Source organism: Nyctibius grandis, chromosome 4 (assembly GCF_013368605.1).
Source record: "Nyctibius grandis isolate bNycGra1 chromosome 4, bNycGra1.pri, whole genome shotgun sequence".
Taxonomy (NCBI): Eukaryota; Metazoa; Chordata; class Aves; order Nyctibiiformes; family Nyctibiidae; genus Nyctibius; species Nyctibius grandis.
Genome location: NC_090661.1, coordinates 308,412 through 324,818, shown reverse-complemented (window position 1 = coordinate 324,818; position 16,407 = coordinate 308,412). Strand labels below are relative to the sequence as shown.

Below are 16,407 nucleotides of genomic sequence, written 5' to 3'. Positions count from 1 at the left end.
CAAAACATGTAGTTTGTTTCAGAACCTATTGTTATTCTCTATTATTCTAGCTAAAAGGAAAATTACTGACAGGAAAGCTAGTTCTGTGTAAAGGTAACACAGAGCAGGCCTTTTAGAGCCTACTCTGTGGCCTACTCTTGCTAAACCATTGCTGAACTGAACCATCTGGTATCAATATCTCATCTAAATCTCCCCTCTTTTGGTTTGAAACCGTTCCCCCTCGTCCTGTCACTCCGTGCCCTTGTAAAAAGCCCCTCTCCAGCTTTCCTGTAGCCCCTTCAGGCACTGGAAGGTGCTAGAAGTTCTCCCTGGAGGTGCCCACCGCAGGGGAAGCTGCTGCCCAGGCACTGAGCGAGGCGTTAACACACTCCAACACTTGTTCTGTTCAGCAAAAAAAAGCAGGGAAGAATGCTGTTTTATCTTCCCAAGAAAATACGAAGGATGGGAAAAAAATGAGTAAAGAACACGGTCCTTTCAGTGGTGACGGGATAGCGTTGTGCTATGAGTACATGAAGTTGGCATTTGCAAACTGTAGCAGTATTGGATGCCAAAATTCCGCATCTTTTGGCAACAGCAACCAAAGAATGGCCATTAAAGAAAATGGCTTAATTCTATACGCACACACTTGGATTATTCAGGGCCAAGGGCCCTTTGGCTTTCGAGTACCCCGGTCTGTGCTTTCCATAAGTCCCAGCCCTGGTGCCGTGTCTGTCCCAGCAAATTCCCCCGTGAAATCGACCCGACAAACCGTCCGGGGCTGCAATAAGGGCGGTGGGCACGCGGTGGCAGCAGCCAGCTGGGCTAGCGACGGGCAGCGCGGGGCTACTCACCGCGCCGGGGGCCAGGCAGCAGAACCTGCCCTGGACCCACCATCTCAGAAGGATCAGAGCCGGTTGTGGGCGAGAGGAGCCTTGCTGTGCTGGCAAAGCCGCGCTCATGGTTGTTTTCTCTCCCAAAGACGGCTGAAGTTGTGTGGTTGCCACATCTGAACGAGAAGGATTTAACCGAAGGCTCCCTGAGAACACTCCTGCCCTGTGAGGAAAAAAAAAGTTCTGCAGATATATAATCCAAGGTCCTGAGGACTGAAAAGGGGAAATAAATATTTTAGCACCATCCCAGGTTAGGGATGCCTGCACACAGGATGGCCTGCACGCAGGATCACCCTCGCCAGGCAGCGCACGGACAGGCATCCTCTGTCTAGCCAAGGTGGTTTTGTACACAACAGCCTTCAGAGGTTTGGTACCACTGCTCGGGAGGAAACCACCACCTCCACACCAGCCAGGGTGAGCGGGTCAGGGGACGCTCCTCAAGAGCGTCGATGCTGACCCGCTCAGCGCCGGTCAAACCGCTGCCCAGGGCGGTCGGAGTCCGTCGGGCTGATGCGACACCGCGGTGGGTTAGGGTGGGAACACCGGCCCCAGCAGCAACAAACAGCTGAGGGCGACAGTATCTTAAATAATTCCAGCTGAATTAAACTCACAGGCAGTTTGTGCGGTTGCAATACCTCGGCACACGTGCGAAGCAGAGCTCCCCAGCACTTCATGTCTGAAGCAGGCTGGAAGGTACATCATCTCCCTCCCTGGTTTTAGTTTTCCCTGCTGCCGTCCCCAGCACCGGTCCCCCGAGGGCAGTAAATGCAGAGACAGCACATTGCAGGAGGGTTGCCTGGGAAGGAAAGCGCTGCAAGAGGAACACCATCACTTTGGTCACCTGCCTTGCTGCAAAAGGAGACAAGTCTTCCTCCTGAACTGAAGAAGAAAAAGCGCAGTGTCTCCTCTGAGTGCCATGGGAGGTGCTGCGGGGGTTGGATGCCTTGGACAGAGCCAATCTGCAGGCGCAGACTCACCTTCCCCCCGGCCAGGGAAGCCCAAGGGGGGCTGCTGGATGCCCACATTCAGTGAGCTGGTCCGGGGAGCAAAGTCCTCCCAGCCCTGCTCAGCAAAGTCTGCAGGAGGAAGGAAGGACGAGAGGGTGGAGCGACGTGGCCATCCTACCTGCACGTCACCCCCGTTCTGTTTAACCCAGCAGCACTCACCTTGCAAAGGTCTTTGGTCTTCTGCTGGGGATGTGGGAAGCACCGTGGGTCCCATCTCACAAGGCTTCACTCTCTCCCCAGGTAAACACGAGAGCAGCTGGCGATAAGGAGAGCTTTCCCCTCCGGCCAGCCCTGCTCAAGGTCCGCCTGCTCCTAACCCTGCTCTGCTCTTGATCTCACCCGCAGCAGGAAACCTGGAAGATGACTTTTTCTTTTCTTCCTTTTTTTTTTTTTTAAATTTGCAGGTCTGATCCGGAGTCTATTCAAGGCACTTGGCAAAGCCACAGAGTGATGCTGGCTTGGCTGGGAGCACCGCTCTGGAGATGCTGGCTGCCTTTCCTGCCAGGATGCAGCCAGATTCCCCCCCCTCACCCCAGGACTTACTCTAAGAGTGACCTGCAGCAACGCTGTCGGAGAGCAGACCAGGTGTTGGCCCTTCTGCTGTACCCAGGAAAAGGCAGCTCTTATCTTGGGAACTAAAGCAACAAAAAACCCCGGAAAACAGATACAAGGAGAGCTGTCTGCCCTGGCTTACACGTTAACAACCTTCTCGCTCCCCCTTTTACACAAAGGGCTGTACCCTGCTCCAAGCCACAGCTCCAGGTGGACCAAGCCTTTATGAACACAAAAAACACTCAAAAAGTTATGATTCCCCGTGGGCCAGAGCCCAGCACCCCGGCACAAACGCTGTCAGGGAATCCGAGGCTGAAGCAATCGTGCTCTAGTAAATCACGTCTGCTTCGGGGTGACAAGAGCTGGAGGAGCAGGGAGGCAGGAGGGCTCCGCGGTCGGGGGAGCACAATGCTCTGCTTTCCTCTCCAGCCAGGAGGGAGGGGATGCTCGTTCTTGAGGACTGTAAAATACTCACAGATGTCCACATGCCCCCTGTGGCAGGGGGGCTGGAACTGGATGAACTTTAAGGTCCCTTCCAACCCAAACCAGTCTGTGATTCTGTGTTCCCGTGAGCGTTGACGCCAAACCCCGATGCCCCTCACGCAACAGCACCGTGACACATGGGGAAACAAAGCAGAGACTTCCAGGGCTGGTTTTGCCAGCCAGCAAGGCGTGAAGAAAGGATTTCTCTGTCTCTGTTCAGTCCTTCCAGGAAGCCAGATTTTCTCTGAGGTTCACAGAAGGGTTTCTAAAGGCCACAGAGGGAATCGAAAGTGGTGGAGCGCAAAGCAGTGCCCGAGGCGGGGGGGAGAGGGCTGCCTTCAAGGGGAAAAAACCACGGAGCAGCCGCCTGTCTTACCTGGGAGCTCACGCTTTGCCTCTTCTCCTGGTCCTGGCTGTTAATGAACTCGCTCTGGCCGCCCGTGCAGCTCCATCCCCTGCCTCTCGCACCCCATCTCTGCTGGGAGCCCACCCTTCACCCCGGGATCGGGCAGGTCACGCACAGCCCAGTTTTACTTTCTCTTTTCAGGTTTGATGGTTTTTTTGTAAGAAATAGTGTAACGCTTTCTAGAGCTGCTGCTAACGCTTCCTTCCTCCTTTGGCCCCTGTTTGTGACACCTCTTGGGGATGTTCCCAGGACCCAGCGAGCAGCCCTGGCACCGAGAGGGGCCGAGGAGAAGGACGGGGTGGCAGAGCGAGGCTGAAGGGCAGCTCTCGCCTCCTCCTCGCTATCTGCCCGCTGCCAGGCAGGGCAGGTCCCTCCCAGGGCGGAGGAGTCCCACGCGGAAGTCAGCTCGCTGCTGGGCTCACACGAGACCTGGGGCGCAGGGGCTGGGGAAGGAGCCTGCTCGTCCCACCGCCCGCAGCCAGCTCCGAGACCTGCCCGGAGCAGCGACAGGAGAGAGGGGAAGAGACAGGCTCCCCACCCCACCATGCAGGTAGGAAACAGAAACCGCCCAGCTATTCCCAAGGGGCTGCTTTCCAGCACCCTGAGCCACCCGCAGCTGGGGAACACGGGACGCACCGAGCTCTGATCTCTACCACTCGTGTGCTTTCAGCCTTTGAAGTACTCAAGAAGTGCTACAAACCCCCTGTCCCCCTCTCCAGGGAGCAGTCTCCTTCCTAGAAGGAGGAACGCAGTGCGTGGGGCTGGCTGCGGGGGTCCCGAGCCGGGGCTGAGCCCCACGCAGCACCCCAGAGCTGTTGGTACCAGAGCTGAGGTCAGAGCAGGGTGGTTTGGGCTGAGCCCAGAGCTTTTCCTGCTATAAATCCACCCGGCAGAGGTGACAGCCCCACATGTTTCAGGAGCACCTGAAACAGAGCAAGGGGAGAGGGGGAGATGTGAAGCCTTCTTTCTCTAGCTTGAAAGAGAAGATGTGGTTTTCTTTTGCTCTAAAAGCCAGGCAAACTCTCCGAGGCTGGGCAGGTAGGAACCGTACAGGTGCACCACCTGCCTGCTCCATTAAAGATTGTCACATTTCTGAGGAAAGTGTGAGGTAACGTGGAAATGCTCCGAGGGAAGGGTTTGTGTGAGACAGCCCTGAGATAAGGGCAGCGTGATCACCTCTGTGTGGGTGATGGGAGCCACCCAAAGCCTCACCAGTCCACGGTGAGAAGGGAAAACAAGGGTGTCAGATCCCAGCTGTGTCCTTTGCCTGGGTTCCCCATGCAGGTGCCCACACCCCCAGCTCCAGGGGGCCTGTGACCATTTCTCTGAAGGGCCCAGTAGCCTCGCACAGGGCAGTGGGTGACCTGGCCAGGGACAAGGACCCGCTGATACAGCTGGAGAGGAACCAGGCCACTTCGGGGCATGCAAACCCTTTTAAACACTGCAATTCCTGCTTCTCACTGTGCAGGTAACTCCTGCTACCCCTTTGCACAGCGCACCTCTAACCCTGCCCCAACCACGCGGAACAGGCACCCTGATATCCCTCCCTGATAGCAGGGATTAGAGTCCAGGGTTCATACAACCCCTTCCAAGCCAAGGCGGCCTCGGCTGAGGCCACCTTGTGCCACCAGAGCAGAGCAGCCAGGACCTGGCAGTGCCACTTGTCCCCCGGGGCCACAGCTCTACAAATCCCCCTGCAGCTGAGTGCAACCTCTACCTGTTACCGCTCTGGAGCTGGGTACTGGGAATTGCCTGTGCTAATCTGCAAAAAATTCATCAATTCCTCCCCATTTTGCAGCCCTTGGCTGTGTCAGGTCCGAGAGACCAGCAACATGACTGGGAGAGCTGGTGGAGGAAGGATGCTCTGCTGATGCTCTGCTAAAGCTCTGCTGATGCCCTGCTGATGCTCAGCCCCAGCACCCTCCCCGCAGGGAAGGCCCTGGAGCACAAGCTCAGGGGCTGGTGGCACCATCAGAGGTCTGGGGATAACGCTCCTCATACTGCAGCCCTCCAAACCCCTACCCAGACCAAGCCCCATGGCTGGATCCGTCCCGTTTGTGACCCTACCTTGGTAACCCCACCAGGCTCTTCCCCAGCAGACAGCCGTGCTGGTCGGGGTGCTTCACCTCCGGAGCAGAGGAGTGTGCCCGCAGGCAGCGGGGCTGGGAGCCACCAGGACACAGGAGCCTTGAAGCCCCCCTGTCCCTGAAGGGTGGTTTCCCCTCGATCACTGGTAGAGCTGGAAGGTGGCAGCCCCAGCAGACGGTCCTCGCAGGGAGGGTGAGGTTGGTGCACACAGGGGAAACCAGGGCAGGGATGAGACAACGCGACCTGCAGAGAGGGGGTGCAGGACTTTGTGCCAGTGTCAGAGCATCAGCAGACAGGGCAGAGCCCCAGTGGGGCTCCTGCTCCCTCCCTGGTACCAGAGAGGGGCTCTCGGTCAGGGACGGGGAGAGCTGCTGCACCAGCTAGGTGCTTACCCACCGGGGAGACCAACCCGAGCCAAACCCCACTTCTCCCACCCCAAAGCTTGCTCAGGGCTTTAGCGGGGCAGAGGACAGCACCGCAAACCCCGCTCTGCATCTTGGCCAAAACTGGGGCACCCTTTAGCAGTGGGAGGTGCTGGTCCTGACTACAGCCGCATCTCTGGGGCAGAACATCCCTCTTCTCAAGCCCTTTCACTCTGGCTGTCTGCTGGTCAGCCTCCCCACGGCCCTTCGGCGTCGGGTGAAGCCCGGGCTCTAGCTCCATGTGAGAGGCTTTGGCAGAGCGTTTCAGCCTTTCCTCATCCCCACCTCTCCTGCTCCCACGGCCTCATTCTCCAGTGAAAGCTTGGGACCCAGATCTTACATCAGGGCAGGGTTTCACCACCACCGCTCTGCGCCCGAGATTGCAGCTGGACGAACCCGTCTGGCTGGCCGCTCTTTCAGGTCACAGCATCTTTGGTGGCAATCCTGACTGACGATGTCCCCATCCCCTGGCAGCTCCTTCCCACTTCTGTGCTGCATCACCGTGCCCTAGGGACGGGCAGCAGAGCTGTTTGTGGGGCTGCACCATGAGTCACATCAGAGAACTGAAAAAAAAACCCAAAATGCTGTTTTTAAGACAAAATCCACTCCCTGCCCTGTCACAGGGGGAATTTTAACCTGCCTTCCCCACCCTCTCCAAAAAGCTAACAGTGCCCCATCCGATAGGGATGGCGGAAGAGGCTGATTAAAGACTGTAAAACCCACCGTAGCGTGGAGAGAGGGAGCTGCATGTTGACACCCTTCCCGTACATGTCGGGGCATCAGTTGGAACAAGGAGCAAAGTCCAGAGCAGCGGGAGGTGTTTTCCTCCTGGCCAGCTCCCTCGCAGCCCCAGGGCGCTGTTGGACATGACACGAGCTCACGGGGAAGCTGCACATCCAGGATCCCCAGACCGGGGAGCAGGAGCGTGTGGGGAAGGTTTGAGAGGAGCCAGCTCGTACCCTCCTCCCTGGGCATCCCCTTGAGGGTGCCGGGAGGGGAACGCTGGGCCAGGTGGACCTCGATCTTATCTTGTAACGCCATTTTATCTGCTTGGGCTCCATCTTTTCTGCTGTACCCATGACACCCTCGAGCACCGAACCACCAGCAGCTTCGCCGATGGGCAGGTCTCTCAGCCCTCGCTGGTTTTCCCTTCCGCAGGATAGCATTCTGTTGACTCCCTGGAGGGATTTCCCTGTCGAAGGCACGGACACATTTGCCACCCCGGTAAGCTTCGCTCCCTCTGCGCAGCTCAGAGGGCAGCGCCAAGGCAGCAGCTGCCTCAGTTTCCCCATCCCCATTCTCCTGCTCCCAGTTCCCCGGGGCCCTCTGCACAGTCACGATGAAGGTCCAAACCTCTGAGCAGCTGGAGGCAAGAGGGAGAGCTCTCAGCTTGCCACCCCCCTGAATTCCCTGGTGTTTTCTGTGAGCAGGAGGAAGAGAAGTGGGATTTCGTCCTGGTAAGCGACATCCACGAAGTGGGCAGCGAGAAGGAGATCAAGAGGAAGAGGTTCCTGGATGAGCTGAGCAAGAAGGGCTTCACCATCAAGGTGAGGGGCTGCAGGAGGAAAAGGCAGCGGATGCTTGGCTGCCTGGTGGTACCCAGGATCCAAGCCTGGCTCGGGCTCCTGCACCCCAGGAGATGGGAGAGACCTGACCCGTTGAGCTGATCACCATGTCAGTGCTGGAAGACAAACCACTTGCTCAGCCTCGGGGCTCACACGGCCCCTGGCCCTTGCAGCTCTGCCCCTTCCCCTGCCAGCGTTGCTCTGACAGCCCTTCTCTTCCACCCACTAGAAAATTGAGGACAAGAAGCTATTTTATGGTGTCCGTGCCCCAGAACAGATCTTCCGGAAATACCAGTGGCTGCTGAGGAACCCCGACAGCCGGCTGCAGGCCCCCGACACCCACCAGGACGTGCCAGTGACCACCAGGTGGGTGCTGAGCCGGGCTGCTGACACCCAGCACCCGTTTTGAGCTCAGCTCATGGCCGTGCCAGGCTTGTCATCTCCCACAGAAGGCCACCTCCACCTCCCACGTGCCAGCTCCTCGCTGTCCACAGCCAGCTCCCCATTTCTCCCCCCTCCCTTCCCTGTTTTCTGGGGCCACACAACACAAGTGTGTACCCCCAGAGCAGCCCTTAACCACAGTTTCTCCTTGCTCAGGATACGGCTCGTGAACTTCATCCTGCAGAACACGGTGACGCCCGACCTCGGTAAGGGGCTGGGGCGAGCAGGGGCGATGCTCAGCCTGGACCTGCAGCGAGGCTCGTGCCCCGTGGCTCCAGAAAAGGTCTGGGGTGACTCTGCCTGGCAGGGAGCGCATGGGGCGAGAGCAAAAGCTTCACTAACCCTCTCCCTTCTGCTCTGCTACCAGAGAAGCTGCATGACCTGATGAAGAAGAACGTGTTTGAGGCAACGTTTCCCCTGCACGAGGTGAGGGCAAGCACACGGGCGCCTGGGAGGAGAAGCCACAAGAGGTGGAGGAGCAAGACTGGGTGGGAGAGACCTTTGGGTGACTGGGGCTGCAGTGAGACCTCTTGGGGTGAAGGGCACGACAAAGCTCCCGGGAGCAGCCTGGGATGGGCATTGAGGTTGCCCCAATATTCCTGTATCTGACCAACTTCTCTGCTCCCCAGGAGGAGGAGATAAGGGAATTCCTGAAGGAGAAATGGGCTCGCTGGAGAGAAATATTTTGCCTACAGCCAATCGAGGCGATCAGGTAACACCAGCAGAAGAGGCACGGCGGGTCCTGCCAACCAAGAGGCCCCACCTGAAACCAGGAGAGCTTTATGCCCTTTGCCAGGCTCCTGGGTTTTCTTTTCAACCCTTAGTTTGAACCTGGCTCTTCTCAGCAGCGTTGGGCTGCTGCTGGAGCCTGCGGAGCTCTCAGCCTAAGGGGCATCCCCATGGCACCGAGCTCCATCTGCTAATTGTGCAGCATGAAACAACCCCCCCACCTGCATGGGTTTTAATTAGCCCAGTTCGTTTCCAGCCACGTACTCCCACGTTCGAAAGGCAGGCAGGTGGGAGCAGAGCATCATGCAGCACATCCAGCCTGGTGCTTGTTGCCTTTAATGCCCCAAGGGGCTCCTGCAACCACATTAAAACACAGGGATGAGCACAGCTCTTATTTTAAAAGGGGATGGCCAGGAGGGCAGCAGAAATGCTCCTCCATAAAGCTGTCAGCGGGGTGGAAGGGCATGTTCTAGTGACCCCTAACGTGGCCTCTCCCACTGGCCACAAACCACACCTCACCTTCCCCTCCAGGTGCTATTTTGGTGAGAAGGTGGCCCTGTACTTCGCCTGGCTGGGCTGGTACACCTACCTGCTGGGCATCGCCGCCGTGGCGGGACTGGTGGTCTTCGTGGCTGGGATTACGGTTTTCAATTCCAGCCAGGTGAGGTAAGGCGCTGGGAATGCTGAACACATCCCCTTCACCAGCCCGTGCCGTGCACGTGGCTTTGGGCCGCTGTCACTGCCCCTGGGTTCCCTCTACGCCTTTCTCCCTAGCAAGGAGATCTGCGAGGCCAGCACCACCATCATGTGCCCGCTCTGCGACCAGCAGTGCCCATTCTGGCTGCTCTCTGACACCTGCACCTACGCCAAGGTAGGCAGCCCCCTTCCCGAGGCAAAGGATGGGGAAACCCCCCCAGTTTGTGCTGGTCCCACACCACTAGAAAGAAAAGCCACCCCAGAAACAACCCAGGAAACCTCCGCTGACCTGTATGACAAGGAGGAGGTGTAGCCAGGTCATGGTCTCCATCACCACCAAGGAAGAGTTTACCACTAACGAGTCCCAGTGTCCACCCCGTCCTGCACTGTGCCCTCCTGCAGCATCTTCACCTGTCTTGGGGGGGACCAGGGTGGCAAGAGGACCCCTGAGCGCAGAGGCTTCTCCCCAGACCCCAGGGTGCCACAGCCCCCATCACGCTCTTCCTTGATCTTCTCCAGGTCACTCACATGATCGACAACGAGGGGACGGTTTTGTTTGCCATGTTCATGGCCATCTGGGGTAGGTGGAAATGTCAGTGCCAAGCACACACAGCTCGGGAGAGGGAGCAGCCCACCGTGGCTCAGGGGAAGAGCAGGTGGAGGAGGAAAAGGGGACACCAGCACAGCTTCACCATTCAGGGGCTTTGCAGTCCTTGTCTCCTCTTCTTCCAGGGCCACCAGCTCCCCTTCCAGACAAGGCAAGGGACAAAGTCACCCCAGCAATCCCCCCCAGCTCCCCAAACACCCCTTACCTGTCCTGCCTGAGAGCTTTTACTCCTTCTCCACCCCCCACCACCTCCTGCACAGCACCCCCAGCCCCTCTAGCTGGGCTTTTCTAGCAGCCGCCCCTAAGTGGTGGCAGCTGTGGGAAGGAGGGGCCACCACGTCCCTGTGACCCTCCCCAGGTGGCCCCACGAGCTCCCAGCTGCTGTGCAATAAGCATCACCCAGAGCAGCGTGGCTGGCTGGCACCATGTGAACATGCCCACCACAGCAGGGCAGCCCCGGTGCTCGCTCTGGGTTATGCCAGATGCCCTACAGCCCCCAGAGCTGCCCCACATGGGAACACCCCCCAGCCCCAGCCCCACGTGGGGCCAAACCCCCCTCGCTGCATGGCCAGGGTGCCCCATGGTGGCTGGCACGCAGAGCTGGCTGCCTGCCCTTCGTGGGCCAAGGGCAGCCCTGGCTGGTTTGCCCTCAGGCTGGATGGTGACATGGCCACCCATCCCGCTCTGTGGGACAGAGGGGTGACTTTGTCACAGTGTCACAGCGCTCTCTCCTTCCCCCCCAGCCACTGTGTTCCTGGAGCTGTGGAAGAGGCAGAGAGCCACCGTGGTCACCGACTGGGACCTGTACCGGTGGGATGAGGAAGAGGTGAGGATGTCTCTTACCTGCTTAGCACTCCCCTTTTCGGGGCAGTGGTCAGCTGGACCTCCAGGAAAGACACGTCTCAGGGACCCCCTTGCCCAGCTTGATTCTCTGTAGATGTAAACATCCAATGGAGACACTTAAACAAACCACAAAGCCAACATCTGACCGTCCTGGGAGAGGCAGAGCCTCCAGCAAGTTAAGCAGATGCTGGCCACCTCTCTGCATTGCTAGCCACCTCTCCACCTGCACAAGGGCTTGAACTCAATGAGGATTGGCCACGCTGTTGTGGGTTGGGTGTTCGCCCCTCTCCTTCTCTGGTGCTGCCCATCCCATATGTCCATTAACACAACGACCCCGGGACTTCCCACCACCCGGGCACAGCTCTGCTGGATCCTTTCTTTCCCTTTTTTTGATTTTTTTTTTTCCCTCTAAGGAGGAGCTGGCTATGGAGCTCATCAACAACCTGCAGCACGAGCCCCGGCGGTACCAGCACTCCTACTTCCGCAGCACCATCATACTCCTCTTGGTTCTGGTCGTGGTACGTGCTGGGGGAACGTAGGAAGATCTGGTTTATGGGCACACGGGCTTTCCTCCTTCCCTCCCTACTCCTGCAAGAGCAGCACCTCAGAGCATCCTACTGCTGGAGCAACGGCAGAAACCAGGGTGTCAGGGTGGGTCCGTGCCCATCCCGAGGATCCAGGGGCCTCCCTACGGTCACACCTCGCTGTGCGGATGGGAGAGGTGATCTGAGCTGAAGGCTCTGCGAGGATCAGTGAGGATCAAGGCAGTAACATGGAGCATAGGAAGAGGCAAACCCTTGATGCCCTTGTTTCTCCCTGTGGGCCAACGGAGAGAGTCTAGACGAGTAGTTTGGGTGGAGACATCCACCTTACGAACCCCTCATCCTCAACTGAAGGGCACTGGCTGGCAGCTGAGGCCACGTCCAGATGAGTTCTGGTGAAGGGAGCTGGGGTTGGAAGGGCTGGTGGTCCTCAGGCGGGGTGGAGCACGCGCCCCCCACGCACGGCTCCTCACCGTTGCCCTCCTCCCCAGATCGCCGTGCTGATCGGCATCGCCCACGCGCTCGTCATTTACCGGGTGGTGGCAACGGCTCTCTTCACCCAGAGCTCCTTCGAGTTCCTCCACGAGCAGGCCAACACCATGGCGGTGATGACGGGGGCCGTGCTGCACTACATCACCATCGTCATCATGACCAAGGTGCGGAGCGAGACACGGGGCGGGCAGAGGGTCTTCTCCTTGCTTTCCCACCAGCAACCCAACTCTCGTGTCATACCTCTCTCCTGCAGGTCAACAGGCGCGTGGCTCTCTACCTCTGTGACCTGGGTAAGGGAAATGGGGGCTGTCTCCCACCTGCACCCCTGAGCTGCCCAGCAGGACCCAGGGACCGCAGCCCAGCACGCCCTCGGTCCCCAAACACAGCCAGGCTCCCGGCCCCTTCCCTTCCTCCACCATCCCAAAGCACCTACTGGGCAGCTCTTGCCACGCAGGTCCCGGTGGGAGGCCACCAGCCCTCCAACACACAAGCTCCTCCGTGGCCCCCTCGCAGCCAGCTGGCTGTCCCACAGACACATCACGCTCTGGAGGGGCAGTCACCCACCACGAGCAGGAAGCCACCACAGTGGCAGGAGGGCTCACGACGTGGTTTTCCTCCCAGCTGAAGGGCCCCTTAGCCCCCAGCTCAAGGCTCTGAAGGGACCTCCCTGCTTAGCTGGGCTCAGCTCCACCAAAGGGCTCAGGTGAAGGGCAGGGAAGGCTCCACAAGGGGCAGAGACACCCTTCCAACCTTCAAAGCGCTGCTGTGCCATCTGAGGGGGAGCAGGGTGAGGTCCCACGGCTCCTGCTCAAGCCCCTGCACCTTGCTCCCTTCCCCAGAGAAACCACGGACCTTCTCCCAGCGCGAGAACAACTTCACCGTGAAGATCTTCACCTTCCAGTTCTTCACAAACTTCTCTTCGCTCATCTACATCGCCTTTTTCCTGGGACGGTGAGCGGTGGCTGGAGGCCCTGGGGGGGAGCAGAGGGGAGCCTGGGTTTGGGTCAGATATCCCCAGCTCTCCCCAGGGTCTAGGGACAGCCCAGCCCCTCTAACCACCCCCCCACCAGGCACAGGGACCCCATTTGGGACCTGAGGAGGTCCCCGTGGGCACGGTGGGTGGGGGAAGCCCCTTGCCTCTCCACCAGCGCCCGGAGGATGATGCCCTCCATCCCACCCCTGGATATTCACCCAAGGGGGTCAGCAGTGGGGCTCAACAGACGTCGCTGCTGTTGCTTCCTTGCTTAGGATCAACGGCCACCCGGGCAACTACGTGCGCGTTGCTGGCAAGTGGAGGCTGGAGGAGGTGAGGGACTTGCCGTGAAGCTCTCTGACCCCCCCACCACAGCTCCTGCTCTTCCTTCCCCTCCTGCCCAGCGAGGCTCTGAGGATCTCAGCTTCCTCCCGCAGCCCCTCGGGCCAGGCCACCCCTCTTGCAGGGCGCAACTCCCCTCCTCTCGCCCCCTCACAGTGCCACCCCAGCGGCTGCATCACCGACCTCTTCATCCAGATGGCCATCATCATGCTGCTCAAGCAGACCATCAGCAACATGATGGAGTATCTCTGCCCGTAAGCCTTCCTCCAGCGGTGCTCCTGCACGCTCAGGATAGCTCCTTTCCCTTCCTCGGGTCTCCAGGGCTGTCCCTGCTGTCAGCCCTACAAAGCGCTCCCTCCCCTCGCAGCTGGATGCGCTACAAGCTACGCAAGCAGCAGCAGCACCTCAACGAGAGGAGGACGATGTTGGGAGAGGAGGAGGAGGCCGAGGACCCCTGCAAAAGGCAGTGGCTGAGCAACTATCAGCTCTGCGAGGTCAACGTCTTCAGCTTGTTTGACGAGTTCTTGGAGATGGGTACGTAGGGTCACGCGAGGAGAGATGGGGCACAGGGCCACGTGCCCTCCTTGGCCAGAGAGAGCCTGGGGCTGGGAAGTGCCCAGCCCCGCTCCAGGAGCTCTGGCACACCGAGGAGACCCTTCCCAAAACAGGAGAGAGCAGGCAACTGTGCTGGCCTGGGGCCCCTGCCTAGGACCCTCCTCTCCTCCCAGGAGTGTCAGGGTGGTGGTGGTGCCTCAGCCCCACATCCCCCTCTCCGACAGCCCTGCGAGAGGCGGGTGTCCCCCGGGGGGGTGTGGGTCCCCAAGACTGGGCTATCTCCCCCTCTCACCCTCTGCCACGAGCCACAAAGCAGGACTGACCCAGACAGCGGTGGGGACCCTGTGGGATGTCCCCTCTGCGGTGGCTTCACGCCAGCCCCCGGCGTTCTCCCCCGCCGCAGTCATCCAGTACAGCTTCACCACCATCTTCGTGGCCGCCTTCCCCCTCGCCCCGCTGCTGGCCTTCTGCAACAACCTCTTCGAGATCCGCCTGGACGCCATCAAGATGATGCGGCTGCGCCGGCGCATGGTGCCCAGGAAGGCCAACGACATCGGTGAGCTGGGGCCTGGGGAGCCCCCTCCTGCCAGCGCTGAGCCCCTTCCCTGGGGGAAGCCCTTCAGGGACGGGCATCGCTGCACCACGGAGGATGGAGGCCTCCTGCCTTCACCCCTTCTGGCCGTGCCAAACCCAGCCCTGAGCTGGGCCTTGGTCTGCGCCCTTGACCAGAGGGTCCCCACCGACCGCTCGCCTCCCGCAGGAATCTGGCTGCAGGTCCTGGAGGCCATCGGCATCCTGGCTGTCATCGGGAACGGGCTGGTGATCGCCATCACGTCCGACTTCATTCCCGTGCAGGTCTACAAGTACACGTACAGCCCCTGCATGAGGGAAAACAGCACTGACGTGGAGTGAGTGCCTCGCAGCGTCCCTGCCCACCTCCGTGCCACCGGTGCAGAGCCCGAGGCAGCTGAGCGGTTCCCCGCCATGAGGTGGAGGGATGGGGGAGCAGGGGAGGGTTTTCCAGACAGCACCATCTTCAGCCTCCCAACTCATGTCATGCCCGCAGCAGGTAAACTGGTACCCCTGATTGGAAAGAGCACCGTGCCGTGTTGGAGGGCTGCAGCACTGCCTGGGTGCCTGCCCGTGCTGTCTCCTGCCCTGCCCCTTCTCCTCCAAGCCTTGGCTCACTGGCCAAGTTCAGCCAAACCGGACAGAGGTCTCAGAGACTTTCACTTCCCCCAGGTTTTGTGAGAAGGGGGAGCCAGGGAGGGGAAGGAGAGCCCCACGTGGGTGCTGCCTTCCCCACAGTGGGAGGCCACGGTCTGTGCTCAACCGCACCACTGGCCACCTGAGAATCCCCACGCCAGGGAAACCTTAGAAACGAAGGCTGCAGGCACAGGCTTTGTGGCAATCAGAGACGTGACGTCCCCTAGACAGGCACAGGAGCTGCAGCTTTGGGTCAGGCCCCGCCGGGCCGACGCGCACAGCCACGGTCTCTCCCCCCGCAGCTGCTCCACGGGCTACATCAACCACAGCCTCTCCGTCTTCCGCATCCAGGACTTCGAGCCGTACACAAAGGTGCCGGAGATGCTGCCGGACTTCGCCAGGGACGAGGTCAAGGAGTGCAGGTAACAGCAGCCCATGGCCGTTGCTCAGTATTGTCTCCTCCGTCACCGTGACATCCAGCCTGTAGCCGGTGGAGCAGGGCTGGGAGGCAGCCATGGGGAGGAAGCTGCAGGGTCTCCCCTCGGACCCCCAGGAGGGAGCTGAGGTGGGGCACAACGCCCAGCACCGGGGAGCCTGGGCTGGCACTGACGGGGCTGCACCGCAGGTACCGGGATTACAGGAACGCCGACGACTACAGCTACACGGTCCAGTTCTGGCACATCTTCGCGGCCCGGCTTGCCTTCCTCATCCTCTTTGAGGTGAGCGCTGGAGAGGCGGCTGGGGGACACAGGCTGGGTCCGTTACCCGGCCCCGGGAGCTCCTCACGGCCCTCGGTGGCTCCTCTGGTCTCTGCAGCACGTGGCTCTGTGCGTCAAACTGATCGCAGCCTGGTACGTCCCCGACGTCCCCCAGTCGGTTAAGAACACGTTCCGGGAGAGAAAACACCGCAACCTTCGTAAGGAGCTGAGGTGGGTGATGCCCCGGGAGGTGAGGGGCTGGCACAGCCTCTGGCAGACCTGCCCAGAGAGCCCCACATCACCCCAACGCTCCCCCCACGGGCACGGAGAAGGTGGGGCTGTGAGCTCCTGCTCCTCCATCGCCCTGCCAGGGGAGCTTCTCCCCCAGCTTCCAGCCCAGCCTCTGCTGCCTGGGACCTACAGCAGAAAATGCCCTTTCCAACACAAGCCACAGACTCACCTCCCTCCATGCCCACGGCCTCACTCACTAGCCCAGGTGCCAGCTTCCAGGCACTTGAGGCCAGTGAAATGTGTCCCACCTGAGGCAGTTCAACACTAGAGCTCACCAGGGGAAGGGTCTGCTTGGCTTCGGCTTTTCCTTCTGAAAAAGAAAAGCTCCAAGTGAAAACAAGGAAAAATTTTGCCCAAATTTTCCATTTAAACATTGTTTAAAAAAAAAAAAAAAGTATTTCAGCTAGAAACAGAACCCAGCTGAGAGCCACAGGCTGGGCTGCCCTGCTGCTGGTGCCCCGCTCTGGAGGAGGGCTCAGCCTGCCCCGATTCCCTTCCACAAGGCCCCTCTCCTTTCTCCCCCAGCATGATGGAGTACTCCACCGAGGTGTAGCCACCACTCACCGAGGAGAACCACGGCCCTCAACCCCCTCCCCAGCC

The 16,407-nt window shown here is 59.8% G+C and overlaps 1 protein-coding gene across 1 annotated transcript; it reads left to right on the top strand.

The window, feature by feature from the left end:
- The first annotated feature begins 6,943 nt into the window (after nucleotides 1-6,943).
- Nucleotides 6,944-16,407, top strand: ANO9 (anoctamin 9). Its single transcript, XM_068399398.1, has 23 exons — nucleotides 6,944-7,051; nucleotides 7,258-7,374; nucleotides 7,622-7,758; nucleotides 7,990-8,039; nucleotides 8,201-8,259; nucleotides 8,463-8,545; nucleotides 9,094-9,228; nucleotides 9,337-9,433; nucleotides 9,778-9,838; nucleotides 10,609-10,691; nucleotides 11,122-11,226; nucleotides 11,742-11,906; nucleotides 11,996-12,032; nucleotides 12,582-12,693; nucleotides 12,991-13,048; nucleotides 13,214-13,311; nucleotides 13,425-13,591; nucleotides 14,016-14,168; nucleotides 14,373-14,520; nucleotides 15,121-15,240; nucleotides 15,444-15,537; nucleotides 15,635-15,747; nucleotides 16,333-16,407. Exons 1-23 carry the CDS (start codon nucleotides 6,944-6,946, stop codon nucleotides 16,358-16,360), a joined length of 2,328 nt encoding a protein of 775 aa, XP_068255499.1. The 3' UTR covers nucleotides 16,361-16,407.